This window comes from Pygoscelis adeliae, unplaced genomic scaffold (assembly GCF_000699105.1).
Source record: "Pygoscelis adeliae isolate BGI_AS28 unplaced genomic scaffold, ASM69910v1 Scaffold9, whole genome shotgun sequence".
Classification (NCBI taxonomy): domain Eukaryota; kingdom Metazoa; phylum Chordata; class Aves; order Sphenisciformes; family Spheniscidae; genus Pygoscelis; species Pygoscelis adeliae.
In genome coordinates this window covers 1,311,104-1,329,177 of record NW_008825557.1, presented here as the reverse complement: position 1 = coordinate 1,329,177, position 18,074 = coordinate 1,311,104, and the positions used below count along the sequence as shown (strand labels likewise).

Below are 18,074 nucleotides of genomic sequence, written 5' to 3'. Positions count from 1 at the left end.
GCTAAAGGAAGTACAACATTATGAGAAAGCATCTTTAATGCTTTCAAAGCATCTGTGAACTGAATGGAGGCAGGAGGGGCAAGACTTTGTTTTAAATGGAATATAAGGTGAGATACACACAGAAGGGGAGCTGTTGACCCCGTGTCATGCTTATGGGAATGAACACTAGTCTTTCGGCTCCCATGTTTTGCAGCCAGACCGCTGGACGCTACTGTCACAGAGTTGAGTATGTGCTGGTGGGAGCAGGAAATGTAACTGGTCCAGGACTGATGGTTGTGTGAAAAGAGGCAAAGGCAGCAGCCCCAGCTGGAAGAAGAAATTGGTAGGAAAAAACTACTCCTTTTTTCCCTGCTTGGACTGTGATTGAACCCTTGCAACACTGGGATTTGATTTTCTCTGCTATTTGGGTGTGACTCATAGGGTGTTCCACCGCAACCCAATTCCATGGCACGTCCACCCCATGGACGATCTTGGCTAGAAGTAATTAAATGCCCTGGCATTGATTCAGGCATGCTCTGGTGTAGGGACTCCTATTGGTTTGGGGACAATGTTTGCAAGCAGAGGTATCATTTGGTCTCTGTTTCTCATAAAATCTGACACAAGCAGCTGCACCAGACTGATGAGCTCTCCAAGGAGCCAGACATTCAACAGTGGTTACATCAGCCTTTGCAGCACCAGCGAGATGGACTCTGTAGCTGTTAAGTGTTTTAATAGCTTAGTGAAGGACCAAACCATAGTCATGAGTTCTGTATGTGACCAGCTATTCCCTGTAGGGACTATAATGTCGTGTGCCTTCCATAAAACTTCCATGCACTGGCTACTGTCTAATCTTGGGAGCTGGCACAGCAGATCCTTGTTCTGGGTATCAGGGGGGAACAATTCTACTGTTTCACTGCAGCAGTCGGTGTTCTGGCTCGGGCTCTTTGTGCCTGAGCTGCCCTTTCTCAGGCTATTGCTGATAGTACGGGAGTCATGCATGGAAAAACACAGTCACAAAGCCATGGGCTCTTTAGTGTCTACCTTGGGGTAGGGCAAAAGGATTTTTTCTGACCCTTACTTGGGGTAGAAAAAGACTTCTAAAAATTCCAGCTGTTTATGATTTGCATGGAGAAAAGTGGCATAAATTCATGAGCACTTACCTCTGTAGAACAGGTCTAGTCTCTTTTGCTTTTCCATCACACCCTTTAATATGCACCTAATCAACAGTCTCTTGCACTGAGTCAGTCCTTTTAAAGCCTCCCCCCACTTTTTTTTTCCTGTGAGCTTTAGGACAGATAGATCTCTGCTCAGGAAAATGGTATCAAGAAAAGTAATTCCAGCCAAAGTGATTTTCAGCCTTAATGGCCCTATTCTGGCTTGTTCGCTCCCGGACCTTTCTACTGGAAATTGTTTGTTTAGGCTGCAGTAATTAAAACCGGCACCTTGCCATCCAAGGTGTCTGCCCTTCAGAGGCCTTTCCTGCACCCTACAGATAATGACCTTGATTCAAAAATACACTGTCTGTCTCCAAACGCATGGAGCAGTCTTCAAAGAAATCCATCCCGATTCTTTACCAGGACAAATGCTGGATAAATCAGAAAGAAGTACATGGGTAAGTGCACCAAATTACTGTATAAATATTTAAAGGTATATATTGCATGGGAAGTATTTTCTTTCTGAAATGCTCCCTTAAGTGTCACTCACACCAGCAAAAGATGTGCTTAGATCAGGAGAAATATTCCCTGAGGAATCTGTGTTTCGTGGTTCTCCTGAAAAGCTGTAAAAATATATTAGTAAATTGTTAGTAGTCATAAGACTGATATAATGGTGTAGCTCTGGTGATGTACAAGGTATTTACATTTAATTTTCAAAATTCACATTTTCAGTAGAAATCTCTACATTTGATTGGGCAAAACCATTGCCTTTTGTCTGCATATTGTGTGCATGGTAGATACGGTGCCCAGAACTCCCATCATCATTAATATGGACTACTTAAAAAATAGATATAAATAAAGACAATAAAGTAGAGAATTTACTTAGTTAGTACTGCTGCTTGAATTCAAGTCCCTATGAATTACATCACTTGTTTATATTGCTGGGATCTCCTTTTTAAAGAAATCTTCATAAGCACACACTGTTAAAAAAAGTGACAAAAACAAAGGAAATGCTAAATATAGAAGTAAGTACCTGTTTTGCTCTCTGTGTATAAAGAAATAGAGCCAATTTTTTATCTGAATGGCAAACCGTAGGTCTGGCTAAGCTACATGGGAGAACCGTCTGAGACTAAGGCATTCAGCAAAGGATTAAGTCCATGCACTTTTCATAATCACTTATAATTTAATAACCACCTGACCTGGTCATGCAAATAGGGTATATTTGCAAATACCACCATGAATAATATAATGCTTACATTGGCAGTTGTTGCCTATTTTATCATGCTTTTTTGGGAAAGAATAGGCTAACTGCAGATGCCTAAACAGTGTCCCATTCAAACTGCACTTCCAAAACCCACATTTTTTGTGCATGCAGCAGTTCCTCTGCTACTTTCTTTGCAGTACAGTGGCCTCTACTTCCTGTCCAAACCTGTTGAGCAATATCGCGATGCAATTCCAAACAGCTGCTGTGGGCACCCTATGTCTGTACATCAGTAGCGAGTGAAATGATTTCTATATATAGTTTGTAAATCTGTTGGCAATGTTTGTAAAGCACACTGAGATTCTTCCTGAGGGATAAGAGCAGCTATATGAAAGCAAGAGCATTAAGATCATCACTGCGTACAAAGCAGTTTATCTTTTTCGTGTGGCAGAAACTGGCACCGAGGAAATGGCCAGTCTGCAGAGATGTGGAGAAGCACTTGCTTTGAGCAAAACCCTGGCAGAAATAGTTTGTGCTGTCAAAGATAAGCAGCTTCATCTCATGCTGTTATTACAGAAGATGACATTGTACTGACACAAGATGATTAAAAAGTATTGGCTATGTAGGAAGGAAAGAAAACTGGGAATGGGAATGACATTTATTCAGTAAGATTTATTTGTCCCCCTCGCCTTCCCTATTTTAGTGTGATTCAGGTAGGCAAAAGGGGCAATAAACCCAGAGTCTGCTGCACCCTTGGCACCCAGCTGCATGCCTCTCTGTATTATCAAATAGACTTTCAGGATCCGTGCACGAAGGACGCTGGGTCCCTGTGCAATGTGGGCAGTGAGTTTTCCTTCTTTTAATCAAAGGTTGAGGAATTTGGTAGTCCGGAAATGTTCTTATTTGCACCCAGGTGAATTTTTTCCCCCGGTGCTTCCCTGCAGCCAGGACGACCTCTTGATTCCCCTTCCAAGACGCATCCTTACAGTCTTCCCATCAGCAGCACTATCAGAGCCCATTCACTTCTTCACTCGCTATGACTCTGCTGGCATGAGTATGGCAACCCAAACACCCCTGCTGTCAAAATATATTAGGTTAGTGGTTGCCCCATGGCTTGTTGGTATATAGCATTGTATATAGACTTCTGGTTACGTCTCCAGCAACTGTTGGGAATGCTGTTTTCAAAACTAGTCTGAGTAATAAGGCGGCCCACATGCACATGCTTTTGAGTGAAAGCTGATCACTGTTTGTGATGGGTCCGAGTTGTTAAGCTACAATCTGGACCTGGAATCTGCCCTCCCGGTAACCTGGGGTGTGCTGCAGGGGATCAGCGGGAAAAATCCATCTTTGAGTTAGGATGCTGAGTCCGATTCCCAAGCAAAGACTGGTTTTGGATCAGGGTCATCTTTAAACTTACCCCATTTTTTGTTTCCCCAGCATGGATGAAGGGAAAGATCTTTTTCTCCTGTGTGACTCCCTGTTTATGGCATCACCAGGAGAGATGGACTGGACAACAGAATAATCTGGCATAGAGAAAAGCAGCTGAAAAATTGTTCCTTCAAATGCCTTCAGTGCATGCTTTATCCCATTTGCTCTGCTGATACCACTGTTAAATGTAGGTGATGACACATCCTTTTCAGGAACAGTACGGTGTGCACAATTTTCACAAGTTATGCTAGTCTCCTGGGAGAAAGAGCTGCAGCTTGTCCCATCAGTCTGCCCCGCTGCCCTGTTTAGATGCCAGGTTGCTGACCCTTTGTCTCCTTGGGACGATTCGGGCTCTGCATTCAACCTGGGCCCTGTACAGCAGCATACAGAAATTGAGACACACGTGTCTTTCTCTCTCTCTCAGCTGATACAGGCGGGAGGGGGAAGGCAGGCAGTGAGGAGCACGGGCCAGGACAGGGGACAGGCGAGGAGGGGAGGGAAGGAGAGGTCAGGGAACAGGCTGCGGAGGCGGGTGAGGACGGCGAGGGGCTGTGTAGGGAGGGCAGGCGAGGGGGCCCTGCAGGGCCAAGGATGGAGAAGGCAGCGCAGCAGCAAAGAGGCAGGAAAGGGGAAGGTGGGAGAGCTCAGGGGCTGGCGCCTCGGGGTCTGCGTGGGGGGACGGCAGGAGCCTGGAATGAGGGGTGCAAAAGCGGTGGGGGGGAGGCGGGAGTGAGCACTGCAGGCAGAAGGGCAGCGGGAGAGATGGGGAAAGCCCAGACGTGCTGTGGTGAATTGTTTTTAATGTGCTCTATGGCAATTGGACCTGTTCCTGCAGCGTGGGACTGCAGCTCAGTACGAGCCAACGCATCTGTCTGACAGGCTGTCCTCAGGAGCCGTGACTGAAATAGCCACTGTCCTGGGGCCGGCCATGTCCCACGCCTGAGGACAAGGTTGTGCAGCCCTCTCTTTGCTTTCCTGTAGTTTTCCCTGCACTCACCCAAGTGGAAGTAAAATTTAAACTGTGGGCTTCGCCCTGATGGGGGGTGAGTACCACCCCGTGGGTGTTGCTCGCGTCCTTTCAGCCACTGGGCCAATGTGCCCAAAGTGTGGAAACATGTGAGAAGCAGAACAAAGCTTCCTAGGCTGCTGCTTGAAATAGTTAATTGATTGGAAAGGAAAATACATTTAGAAGTGTTTCTTCTTTTAAAACCAAGAAAACAGATCACCCAGGCTAGAAAAGATTGAAAGTCTTGCCTGCAACGTAGCTGCCGCTGAGTGGGCTCCATCCCACTCGAAGCCAGGAACCTGGGTGCCAAGTATCTGCAATGGCAGGGTGAATCCTGCTCCTATTAAATGGGCACTCCCAGTTCTTATTTTCTCTCATCTTAGCCCAGGCCCTGAAGGGAACAAACCTTCTAATAATTCTGTTGATTGAGTGATGAGTTTTCATGGCCTATATGTGAAATGGTTTATTCCCTGCATACAGGATTTCAGCAGGGCGTTAGGGAGCTGAGTTTGGGTTTTCTGTTAGGAGGTGGCAAAGCACTTTGGAGAATTCATCCTAAACAGCCGTCAACGCTGCCAGTGTAAACCTGCCCTCGCGTACTACATATGGCTCATGCTCTGCTCTCCTGCCTTCTGTGATGGAAGGAAGTTCACTGTGCCACCTCGCTAGCACAAGGTGTCTTCCTAAACTGTTTATAATGGTGTGATCGAGCACGTAGCCTGGGACGTATAACAGGATGCTCAGACTGCTATTTTTTTGCTTGTTTTTTTCAGAAATCCGAACATGTCTAGCGCCTGAGAATTGAGACTGTGGAATGACAACAAAAAGTTTCAGACAGGAATGCTAATAACAGGAAAACACAATCACTCCTCTCTTTGCAGCAGAGTTCCTCTCAGAAGTTGGACAAGTCAATTTAATCGTCATTAGATCATTTGAGTGTTAACCTGTGATCTGAACTGTTGGAGTGGTGGGCAGCTTCAGCAGTGTCTGGTGCCCACAAGAACTGAGCCCTGACCAGCTGAAGTGCTGCATAATGCCAAATACCCCCAAACAGGGAATCCTGAACTTGACATTAGTGGGTACTTTCAGTCTTAAGGTCTCTGTACCTCTATTCTTCCTCCTCACAAAGGCGATAACACCTTCACGTCTCCTGAAAGGGCCGCTGGACAAAAAAAGCCATTGGTAGTCTTGATATGATGAAGAACAGGGGCAAAACAAAATGCTGAAAGGCTGTTTATTAAATGTGCGTGATCTCTCCTGTATGCTGGACAACAGTAAAGGTCCTGGGGACTCGTGGGTCTAGGATCAAAGTATATGATTACAGAATTACGGAATTAAGGACTGTGTTTCAGTGCTCATCAACAGGCAAGGACAAATATTATCCCCGCATTTTCTGACCTGTGAGTACTTAGCTTTACGGTTTTAGCATCCTTTTTGCGTGTGTAATTTGCCATGTGCTACAGCCTTATTACTTTTATTACAGTTGATCTAGAGAGTGTTCATGGGTCTTCACCCTTGGCCATCTCTGTATAAAGAGTGGGTCCTAAATTACTATGAGACACATGGACAGGATTAAGAAAGGACCCAAACCTCTCATAACCTCGCCTGACATCTACAATAAAATACCTTGTCCATCTTTAGTAACATCTTTTAATTCTCTTATCTCATGGCTGGAATGGACATCACTGACAATTTATATATAGAAAAACATCACCACTGGCCCACTGTTGTATCATGCCTCAGCAAGGAGTAGCACTGAAGGTAATATTCATGTTGCTGCCAAGGACTGGACTAAATCTTCCTTAGGAATATTATTTTACAAGTGAGTAATGCGTGTTGCTTTTTGAAGTTCCTTTGAGTTTGGAAAATTTTAATTATACATAGAAAACTTTAAATAGACAGTTCGGATATCTGTGTGTTTGTACTTTGTATTATGGACTCTCAGCCCAGGAAAATTCAGACACTTACAAATTTTGTTGTATCTGAGGAAAAAAGGAAAAGCAGAAAGCTCAGAATTTTCTAAGAAACAGTATATTTGAATAGATTTCATTTTTAACAGCATGCTTTTGCTTTTAATCTTGTACACATCAATGTTTTACATGTCAACATTGTACTAATAAAATATAGCACACTCCTAAAAGCATTTCAGTTTCAATCAGCATTTTCCAACAGAAAATCTGTCCAGTGCAAATTTTCTAACCAAATCCATCTAAAAATGTTTGCTGCAAAATGTTGTCTGCAAAAATTACAAGACAGGTAATTTTATTGTGCTGCTTCTCTGGCTAACTCCAATGATAACAAAGTGACCCATTGTCCTAGACATACTGAAGAAATAAAATTGCTTGGAGTTCTGTTATATATTTAATTAATGCCAACATCAGCATTCACAATGCAAAGTTAAAAAAAAAAAAGGTACTTATTATTTTTTCCTGCTGTTTCACATTTTACAGAATTTGGCCTAAGCATCATTTCTGCAAATGCAGCTGAAAGAGTGAACAGAACTTCTACTGACCCACTGACTTGTCTAGGCACAGGTGACCCGTCACAGTATCTTATACCGTGAAGGTAACATTCTTAGCTCCATAAGCCAAACTGTTTTGCGTCTTCCTCCTTTTTATTTTATGCAAAGATTTGGTCAATGTAAATGACCTGCAAATATTTATTTTATTTTAAGATGCACAATATTCTTTAGTCTGCTTTATTAATGTATTTCGTGTGTTAGGGAAGACTAAACTTGTAAGCTTTCATTCCACTTCTTGAGCAAGCTAAACTGCATGAAATTCATATAGAAAAATGATCAAAGGAAAAATGTAATTTCTTTATCAAATCTGCTTATGAAAATCATGCTCAATCTCCTCTTTCCATTGCCAGTAAAGCAATATGCATAATAATAAAACTAAACGAATGATTGGGCTAAACTTCATACATCGGTTCAGGTGTCCAATCCATACTAAGCAAAAAGAGATGATGTTGGACAAGAACAATACTTCAAATTATTTTCACTTATGTTTCCATTAAATACTGACTTGACTACCTAAAAATAAACCCACCGTGTGTTATCATTTAATATGTTGATATATGTTGTTATAGGTGTGCTCCTACTTCTCTGTACCAAAACCGAGCTTTTCTCTGTCTTTCTCTCTTCGTCCCCCCCCTCTCTCTCACAACACAGGTTTGCAGATATTGCTGGCCTGCACATTTCAGAAAATGTTGCTAGTTTGCCATCATTCACTGCTAATAGAGAAAAGAAAAAAGCAGTGTGAAGTTTAACCTTTCATTCTGTAGTTTCTTACCCTGATAAGATATATTATATCAGAATAATATATCATTTATTAGCGGGCATGGTAATGTAGATATACATTTGAAATTAAGAATTGAAGGGCACTCTCCAGCTGCACATCAGTCAGCTACAGCAAGCAATAGCCATTAACTAAAATAGCCACTAGAGGCCTTCATTTGCTAGGGGCTGTCAGAAGTGATGAAGGCAGAGCCCCCCTGCCCACCCAGGGCTGGTTCCCCCTAAAGCTCTGGGGGACTGCGCTCACTCCCCCAGCAGAGTGCAATTCTCCGTGTGAAAAAAAAATCTCACAGGAGCTCCAAATGGACATGTCAAGCTGATTCTCCCTCCGATCATTCTTGGGAAAAAGGGAAATTAATAAATAATCCAGTTGTGTGATTTGTTACAGGCAAGGCGTGCCGTTGCGGGAGTGGTGCTCCCCATGGGCACCGGCATGCTGACCTCCTCCCCTTGGGCTCCCTTCCCACCGATCCCAACCTCCTGCAAACACCTTGGCGGGATAACAGTGCGGTTCCGCTCGAAAACCGTGAAAACGAGAGGAAGTCCGGTGAACAATGGTGAGGGTGTTTTATTTCCAGCCCCTGTGGCAGCTCAGGATTAAATGGATTTGCATTATTATTTCTCTACTGCAGTCTGGACATGAAGTTGGTGTAAATGCGCCCGGGGTTTTATTTGCTGCCGCCCCCCCATCCGCGAGACTGCTATTCTCCCGCTAGCCGCCTGCTCTAAATATGGCCATGGCCAGTGTGTCAATAATCCCCCTCTTTAAGGGACCTGCAAACACTAGTGTTGGGACATTCTTGCTGTTCAGATGTCTAGCTGACGTCTGATGCTTAAAACGGAGCATGCTTTCATCCCTTCGTGCATTGTCGTAAGCCCCCGATGATTACTCTTAAAAGGGTGCCTCCGCTACGCAGGGAAACAGTTGCTGACCAAACGAGACACAGCTTGCTTGCTTCAGCCTTCTTGAATGCCTAGTCACTTCAGGTTTGTACCAGCCTGACCAAGCAGGACCATGTCTACCTTTGGCTACAGAAGAGAGCTCAGTAAATATGAAGATATTGATGAAGATGAGCTCCTCGCTTCTCTCACTGAAGAGGAGCTGAAGGAGCTGGAGCGGGAGCTGGAGGACATAGAGCCCGACCGTAACCTTCCGGTGGGACAACGGCAGAAGAGCCTGACGGAGAAAACACCGACGGGGACTTTCAGCAGGGAAGCGCTGATGGCCTATTGGGAGAGGGAGACCAGGAAACTCTTAGAAAAAGAGAGACTGGGTGCGTGCGACAAGGTAAGACGCTGAGGCATTTGCTGTTTCCTGTAAATATTTGGGTTTGATGTTCCCTGGCATGATCTCGCTGGCCGTTTTCATTTTCTTTCAGTCTCTTGTAGCATTTTTAAGAACATTGTTAGCCATACTTTTGTGCCTGCTAAAGCACTGCGTATTGGCTTAGAGAGTTTTTGCTCTCTCTGGAGGTACCTTAAATGCTCAGTTGAGAACAGAAGAGAGTCCCGTAAAAACTAACATTAGCGATTAAAATAGGAAAAATTTTAAAGGGCACGTTAGAAATTATTGCCAGGTAGCGATGTGGGCTTTTGGGCAACATTTGATTTTGTTTAAAAGCTAAAAAAGTGCCTTTTTCTTTCCTTCAAAAAAATCAGTATTGACTGCTGAGAAGCATGTCAGGAGGATAATTTTGAATATATGTTATGTCAGAAGTTGAGTAAGTGGCTGCCAGGTTTCGTGCTCGCTGGAAGGAAGCTGCATTGCAGTCAGCAGCCTGTGTTGCTTTCTGCGGAGGATCTTTGGCACGGCTCAGGAGTCTTCTGGCAACTGTTTTCAGAGGGTAGCTGTAAGTTATTTAAAAAGTGGCCTGGGGTAGAGTCATCAGCCAAACCATTTGCCTGTATTCCCCAAAAAACAACCCATAGTGCTTGTTAGGCAATTTGTCCCCCAAAATAAAAATTTTAATAATAAAAGCCGGTCCCTGAACTGCAAATGAACAGTACAGCTGGGCAGGAGTGAAGGGCTCAGTCCTAGCAAGCAATGAGCGCCCTCAGCCTAAGCTAACGTCCATGTCGGCATCCCCCGGGCCCTTGCTAAAACAATTTCTGAGACTGAGCTCTGTGAAAAAGCAAATTCTGTTTTCACGTTGGCTCCATGTAATTTCAAAGCAAAGTGGGGACTTGAGGATGTGAGTAGCTTTTTGATATTTAAGCACTGCTTCATATCAAGCTCTGACTCTGTTATGAGGACACGTTTTCCCATGTTTAAGTAGAAAATAATAGAACAAAGGCAAAGACAGCAAAACTGGACTTCAGAACCTCTAACAGCTTTGTTTCAGGAGCTTGGTTCATTTGCAAGGAAATACTTGCAGTTTGTACATTAGATAAAATATTCTCCTAGAGAAAAATGACCTGGATTAAATTAGCCTGCAATAATAATATCCAGGATTTTTTTACACATAAGTGTTTTCTCCTGCTCGTGAATGGTGGTGTAATGTCTGTAGGCAAGCACACAGACAACTAGCTGTCATCAGACCATTAGTATCAGCTTGCAGATGTTGACTTCACTCCCTGTTTGTCAAGTCCTAGGGAAGCAGTGGCAAGATTAATGTTTATTCCCAGCTGAGCCTGGAACTTGAAACCTGGACAGTTCCAAAAAACCTTCTGAACAGATCTGGTTCAGTGACTTATATAATGGCAGGATTTTTTTTTTTCCATGTCTATACAGCATTAATAATGGGTACTGGCAAAACCTCAAAGTGCTAGCAAAAGCCTCTATACTTTTTGATCTGAGAAGAAACTTCCTAAATGCATCCGTAAATATGAAAATGTTGACAAGCTGATGTAGGGGGCACGAAGGCTCTCTCCACTGAAGGCAGTAAGAAAGCTCCTTCTGATTTTCTTGAAAGCAATTTTCTTCTTGCCCTCAACTGTCTGAAAGTTAGACACCTTATCTAAGATGGTTATTTGTGCTCCTTCTATAGTTAGTGGTGAGAGATCAGCCCCTCCAGAAGGCAAACATCCTGCAGATAGCCTTTTAGGGTGAATGACTTGCACTCCAGAGATATTTACCTCTCTGCATTGACTATCTTAGTCCTAACTTTTCATCAAGTTACTACTATGAAGTAAGATGAAGCCCTGCAGGCTGCCTGCAGCAGTCCCGTCCTGAAACGCTACCACAATAACAGAGCATGCCTCTATGGATCTGCAAAGAGAAAAGTACTCGATTTCAAAATTATTGTCCAGATTGTTATGACACCAAACGATGTATGTGACAGGAAACTAAATTCCCCCTTTGACCCCAGAAATGCCACTCAAAAAAAAATCAAGTATTTTTTTAATTAATCTGGTGTCATCAAGCATATCAGCAGTCCATTTAGAGGCACCAGCTTCTGCTCACCTGCAGCTGTGTTGAAGGATATATTCCTGGATAGACAAAAGCATAGCGATGAAGACAGGTTCCTGGATACCTGGTGTTTTCAGCTTTTAGAAGACTGCATATATGTATAGAAGCTACAGATATAAATCTTAGTCCCATAATAAACCTGGCTTAAACACAGCCCTCTTTCTATATGTAGCACAGCATCTCTCAGTGTAAAGGCCTTCCCGCACATGATCCAGAGGAAAAGCAACGGGGCTGGACCTTGCAAGGCCTCCATATGCGGGGCAAAGGGGCTGGACCCTGCAAGACCTCCATATGCGGGGCAACGGGGCTGGACCCTGCAAGCCCTCCATATGCGGGGCAAAGGGGCCGGACCCTGCAAGCCCTCCAGGCACTGAATGCTCAGGAACGACAGGCTGGAACAGCTTGAAGCCCTGTTTCGTTAGAGTCACGCTTCTGCGAACATTACAATTACCGTCTGTTTTGCGTGTGTCCCAACACAGAAATCTGCTTAAGATTGTGAAACAGTACCATGCAATCTGTCATTACTATTATTTTAACCTTTCCCTGCATTTTTTAGAGCCAGATAGTTAAGGAAACCTAAAACTGCACAGGTTTTCTAAAAATAGGCTGTCATGTTAGTAACACTTTTGTTTTCCAGAAGCACAAAACAGAATCACTGTCTCTGCAGAGTGTTCTCACTTTGTAAAACACCCTCTAGTATTTTACAAAGACTAAAATATGAATGTTGCTAAAGTAGTGCATACAGAACAATTATATTTCATCCAAAATTCTATGAACATTTAGAAATGTAAATAAAAAGGCATAGGCTATGGCTTGTCCAGTAGACAAAACAGGACATGGGAGATATTTTTGGGCAAGAGGTTTAAGGTTGGTCATAGCATGTGGGTTCAGTCATGGCCCATACAACACTGCCGTGCTTCTGGAGTCCTCCAGGTGGAAAGTGAGACTTCCCTGGGGGGCAGAACTTTTGCTGCTCCTGCACAGAGAATTGTCTTCTGCCACCATAACTGCTAAGGGTACCAGGCAGAGCTTTGAGAAGTGGTTCCAAAGTTGCCTTCTGGGTGCCCACCAAAAACACTAAAATAACCTTGAGTTTTAGAAAAACAACCAGTTTACACTGTAGGCAATGAGTTATAATGAGTTACAGTATGGCAGGTGACCTGTGACAGCTGTCGGTGAGCACAGTCTTAGCTCTTGGCAAACATGAAGAAATTTGGGGATTATTGACATGTGATTACTTGTTACCTGTGGGAATGTGTCTGAATCTTTTCTTCACGAATAGCTTCTGAGTGTGTATAGCCCATGTAGTGCATCCGGAGTCTTTTTGACATGACTCCTGTAATTCTGTATTATTTTGCATGTCTGTATGCATGTTTACACGTGCAGACACTATTTGTATTCTAAATCATGGCGGTCTTTAGCCTTTTCAGATGCACTAACATATGCAAGGGAGTCTGAGCATTGACACAGATGTCTAATCCTTATGAAATGAAGAAACTTGTTGCTCATAGATCATGTCCATTCTGAAATTGCTGTCTTGTGTTTCTGCTGGCAAGGATCCAAATAATATACCCTTGTGGACATGCCAACACATAGAAGACATGAAGTATGTCCATGTTGCAATATCTTGTATCACATTTTCTGTTGGCAGAAATCATTGACGTCAGTAAAACTGATCCAATTTATGCTAAGCATTTGTCTTCTAAAGAATATGAAGGAAATAATGTTAAAAAGATGTTAGGTGCTGAAACATTTTCTGTTCTCCTAACTGTTTCTGGGGATTTATTTTTAGCTTTCAACATTAACTTATATAGTTTCAAGATAGTTGTTTTTGTGCAAAAAGGCAGTAGCTACATTACTGCAATCATGTTTAACACCCACACCTACATTCCTGTTCAGGATTCTGAGCAAGACGAAGACAATTCAGAAGATATTCAAGAAGAATATTTCACAGAAAGCAATAGTGAAGTGTCTGAGGAGGCATATACTGAAGAGGATGATGAACAAGAAGAAGAAGATGAGGAGGAAGATGAAGATGAGAGTGATGATGAGGATGAGGAAAAGCAAAATGCTGCAGCTGGTGAAAGACCTGAGGATGGCAGGAGTTCTGACCACATCAGACGCAAAAAGTGTAATGGCGCAAAGGACGATGAAAACTTACTCAATGGCCATGATGGAAAAGACACTGACAATCTGAGCTTAAAAAGCAGTGCCATCCATCCTTGTGGAAATCCAACAGTTATTGAGGATGCTTTGGAAAAAGTTAGGAGCAATGACCCTGACACCACAGAGGTCAATCTGAACAACATTGAAAACATCACTTCACAGATGCTTATACAATTTTCCCAAGCCCTGAGGGACAACACTGTGGTTAAGTCATTCAGCTTGGCAAACACGCATGCTGACGACAACGTTGCAATAGCTATTGCTGGTATGTTAAAGGTAAATCAGCATATAACTAGTCTGAATATTGAGTCAAATTTTATCACAGGCAAAGGAGTGCTGGCCATCATGAGAGCTTTGCAGAGTAACAAGGTTCTAACAGAACTGCGGTTCCACAATCAAAGGCACATCATGGGCAGCCAGGTGGAAATGGACATAGTTAAACTGTTGAAAGAGAATACCACTCTGGTCAAGCTTGGATACCACTTTGACCTTGCTGGCCCAAGAATGAGCATGACAAGTATCCTGACAAGAAATATGGATAAACAAAGGCAAAAGCGTATGCAGGAGCAGCGGCAACAAGAGTCTGGTTGTGACGGAGCTATCAATCCAAAGACCAAAGTCTTGCAGAAGGGGACGCCTCGATCCTCACCTTATGTGTCACCTAAGAGCTCACCTTGGTCCTCTCCAAAGCTCCCTAAGAAAGCGCCACCAGTGAAAAGTCAGCCTCCAGCTCCTGCACCCCCACCTCCCCCTTCCTCCTCCTCCTCCTCCCCCGGTTATTCCAGAGAAGAAGGCACCAACCAGGAATATAGCTGAAGTCATCAAACAGCAAGAAAGCTCAAAAAAAGCCTTACAGAATGGACAGAAAAAGAAAAAAGGCAAAAAAAGCAAAAAACATGAGAACAGCATATTGAAAGAAATTAAAGATTCTCTAAAATCAGTCTCGGACAGAAAATCAGAGGAAGGTTCACGACCCTCCACCCGTCCCTCCACCCCACAAAGGTCGCTCCATGACAACCTTATGGAAGCAATTCGGGCAAGCAGCATAAAGCAATTAAGGCGGGTAAGTAAGAGATCCTATTCCAGTAACTGATTGTGGTTCAGATATAGCACAAGCTCAATTTAATTTTGTACATATATATTTAATAAAAAAAAATTCTTAGAAATGTGGGCATAAGAAAGCACTTGGGAGGATGCTTTCCTCTGATCAGGCTTTTCTCAGCACACTGATTTCTGTTTGACTGTGATTTTGACCAGAAGTGGGGTACTTTCCCAGATTTAGGCTTGTTACGGGAGATGGCGCGTAGCATAGGGCTCTTGGTAGTGTGTCTCTGGTAGGAATTTTGCCATCCAGACTGTACAGCGAATGTAATGAACACCCTCCCCACTCCTGTTTCATAGGTGGAGGTACCAGAAGCCCTTCGGTGAAAGCCTGGATGACAGAAGAAGCAGAGCACTGCAGTGGTCGAGGGGAGGCTACTCGTCCATTCACTGGTGGTAACATAGACTGTCTAGCAAGCTGCTTCCAAAGCACACTCTTAGATTCAAACCATTTCTCTTATTTCAAAGACATAAACCTGCTAAATACGAAACAATGCTTTAATTACATTTGCCTTGTAATCTGTAAATATGGAAATAATTTTCTTTTTTATTTAATGAGATTTCTATTGAGAAATTGCTGCTTATTTAGATATTCTTTTCAATATCTGATTGCACATCACTGGACAAGTTCTTCACACTGAGATGTAATAGTTTACCAACCTGTGGTTTCTTTCTCTTTTTCTCTTTTTTCCATGAATTTACAATAAATGTGGTTTGGAGCTTTCAAGCAGACACAGTCCTGGGTTTCTGTGAGTGAAAACCTACCAGAAGTTTGTGTCAAGCTCATGAGCATTAGGGAAGTATCCTGGGAAAGAACCTGAGATCTTTCTCAGCTGCACCCATCAAGCCTGCTTGGAGGATAGTACCTGAGCCCATATATTAGTGCAGTTTCATACTGACATGGGAAAAAAAGGTTCATAAGGCTATATACAACTAAAATTAAGCTGTGGGCTGTGTCAGGTCACTGGTGTTGCGTACCAGGTCCTAAACGTTGATCTAACAGAAGGGGAAGTGGGTGATGAATAGAGCTGCAGTTCATGTTGACTTAAAGGTTAAAAATTAATGTAGATATTTTAAGGATGCAGCAGAATTGTTCAACTGAGATCCATTCAGCACAAGCGCACACTGCTGTATCTAGGCAGAAATAACCCCAGTGCAGACATTCAGTCAGGCAGAGAAACTTAAAAATCAGTCTGGCATTCAGGTGGAAAACGACTTTCATATGATATCAGCTGAACAACAAGCGGGGTGTGAACTGTCAATACGATATGGTGGAAGCAGAGCCAATATCATTTGGAGATGCACAGCTGGAGGTATCACATCACAGGCGATGGCATGAATAGCCTTTCTTCATGTAGGACTAGACATCTCTCTCTGTCAGATTAGTTATGGTTCTGGGTGCTTCAGCTAGCGTGAAGGTAGGGATAACATGAAGAAAACTGAGCAGTGGCCAAAATGTTGAAAGGCAAGAGGAGATATATGTTTAGAAGCACTACTAAATATTAATCAGTTTGCTCATTTCAACAATAAATAACAGAATTAGTACTTCTTTTACATAAAACCACACCAAAGAGAAGTAATTACTTAAGGTTACCTAACATTGCAGTGGTACAGAAATAATACAGGTAAGCTTGTATCTAGAAATATTAATGAGATGGATTTCCCCAGAAAGAGGAACAAATTACTGGAGGGAAATGAAGCATAACGGAGAGGGGATCCATTAGTGAATTGTCAGCAATGTTACTGTTACGGCAAGAAAATGGTGAAGATGATACCTTTTTGCTTTTGTATTTATTGACTAGAACATACCAAAAGCAATTTATAACTAACTGAAACACTTTCCAACATTTTTCCTCTTGCCTCAGGATCACAACAACTCGTGAGTATTTCTAGACCCAGTATCACAAGAAATATGGTACGTACAATTAGTCTTTAGCTGCCTTTATAATTGCATAGGCTCTTATAGCATAAAAATCAACCTATGGTCAGTCTCCCATGACCAAATGGAAGCTGGAGCTTGGGATCTTCTGAGGATGGAAGCAATGCTAGAATGCAGACCACAGTCAGGAGGAGACCTGCGACCCCAGACCTTGTCCCCAGCAGCTTTGTGAAGGATGAGAAACAGCAAAATGTTTAATCTCATGCCAGAAGCAGCTAAGCAGTTGCAAGGGAGAACGAAAGATAGGGAGGGAACTCAGGGAAAGCACAATGGAGAGGATTTGGAGGAAGACAAGAAAATGTTTAAAAAAACCCAAAACCAAGCCTTTAAGGAAAGAGGGAGAGTGAGAAGTGAGGAAACTATCTGTATGGGAGGTGAAAACTGATATAGGAAAAGAAGACGATATAGAAGAAAATGAATACTGAAAAGTGGCAGATGAGAGAAGAGAAGAGAAGAGAAGAGAAAGAAGAGAAGAGAAGAGAACAGAGAAGAGAAGAGAAGAGAAGAGAACAGAGAAGAGAAGAGAAGAGAAGAGAACAGAGAAGAGAAGAGAAGAGAAGAGAACAGAGAGAAGAGAAGAGAAGAGAAGAGAAGAGAAGAGAAGAGAAGAGAAGAGAAGAGAAGAATGTGGAACAGGAAGAAGAAAACCTAGAAAAAGGAATGTAGGATTCATCTTTCAGGTCGGTAAGAGCTGCTGGAGTTACTCTTTTGCAGAAGGGGAGGGCGATGGGCACAGCCCTTGCGAAGGCTCAGCCGGAGCTGCTGACTGCAGTTGCTGACAAGTGGCTCATCGGTCCTCTTTGGTGCTGCGGCCAGCTCTGGCGATGGAGATTACTGTTTCAGCTAAAATATAAAGTCACGGAAGCGGCAGCCATGTGTGGTTATTTCAGGTCTTGTGGCACACTCCCTCACGGTCAGTCCTGTGCCTTAGCCAAAGTCTAATCTGGGTAGTTACCTTCTGCCTACATAAATTTTGCAGCGGTTTCACTTGGAGGCATTTCAAAGCCTGTCTCCTATTTGCAGAGTCACGAGGCAGAGCCCCCAAAAACACCTTGTTAAGGTTCTGATGCCCCACTGAAGGGAAAGGCAGCCCCCTTCCCTCCTTGGGTGGGTGTCAGCCCTGCTGCTGACAGCGCTGAGCTTCCTCATCGATGCTTCCAAGGAGCAATCTGTTTTCCTTTCAAATAGGCAAGCAAGCACTGTATGACAAACATACAAAACCCCTCTGGGAGGTACTGTGCTGCCTTTCTGGACTGGAATATGGTTTAGCAGGAGCCAGGAGGTGGCATGCCATGTTCCTGCCTGGGGAACAAATACCCTGCAACTGTGCATTTCCCCTGGGGCCCAGGTCCTGCCTGTAGGCTCAGTTCACTTTCCGTACCCTTCCCTTGAG

At 43.3% G+C, this 18,074-nt stretch overlaps 1 protein-coding gene across 1 annotated transcript; it reads left to right on the top strand.

Annotated features, from left to right (window-relative positions):
• Window positions 1-8,885: 8,885 nt before the first annotated feature.
• LMOD2 (leiomodin 2 (cardiac)) lies at window positions 8,886-15,474 on the top strand. The gene is given in 4 exon segments (XM_009332263.1): window positions 8,886-9,354; window positions 13,375-14,393; window positions 14,395-14,704; window positions 15,043-15,474. Coding segments are annotated over 4 exon segments (1,629 nt in total). The 5' UTR covers window positions 8,886-9,081; the 3' UTR covers window positions 15,070-15,474.
• The last annotated feature ends 2,600 nt before the right edge of the window (window positions 15,475-18,074 follow it).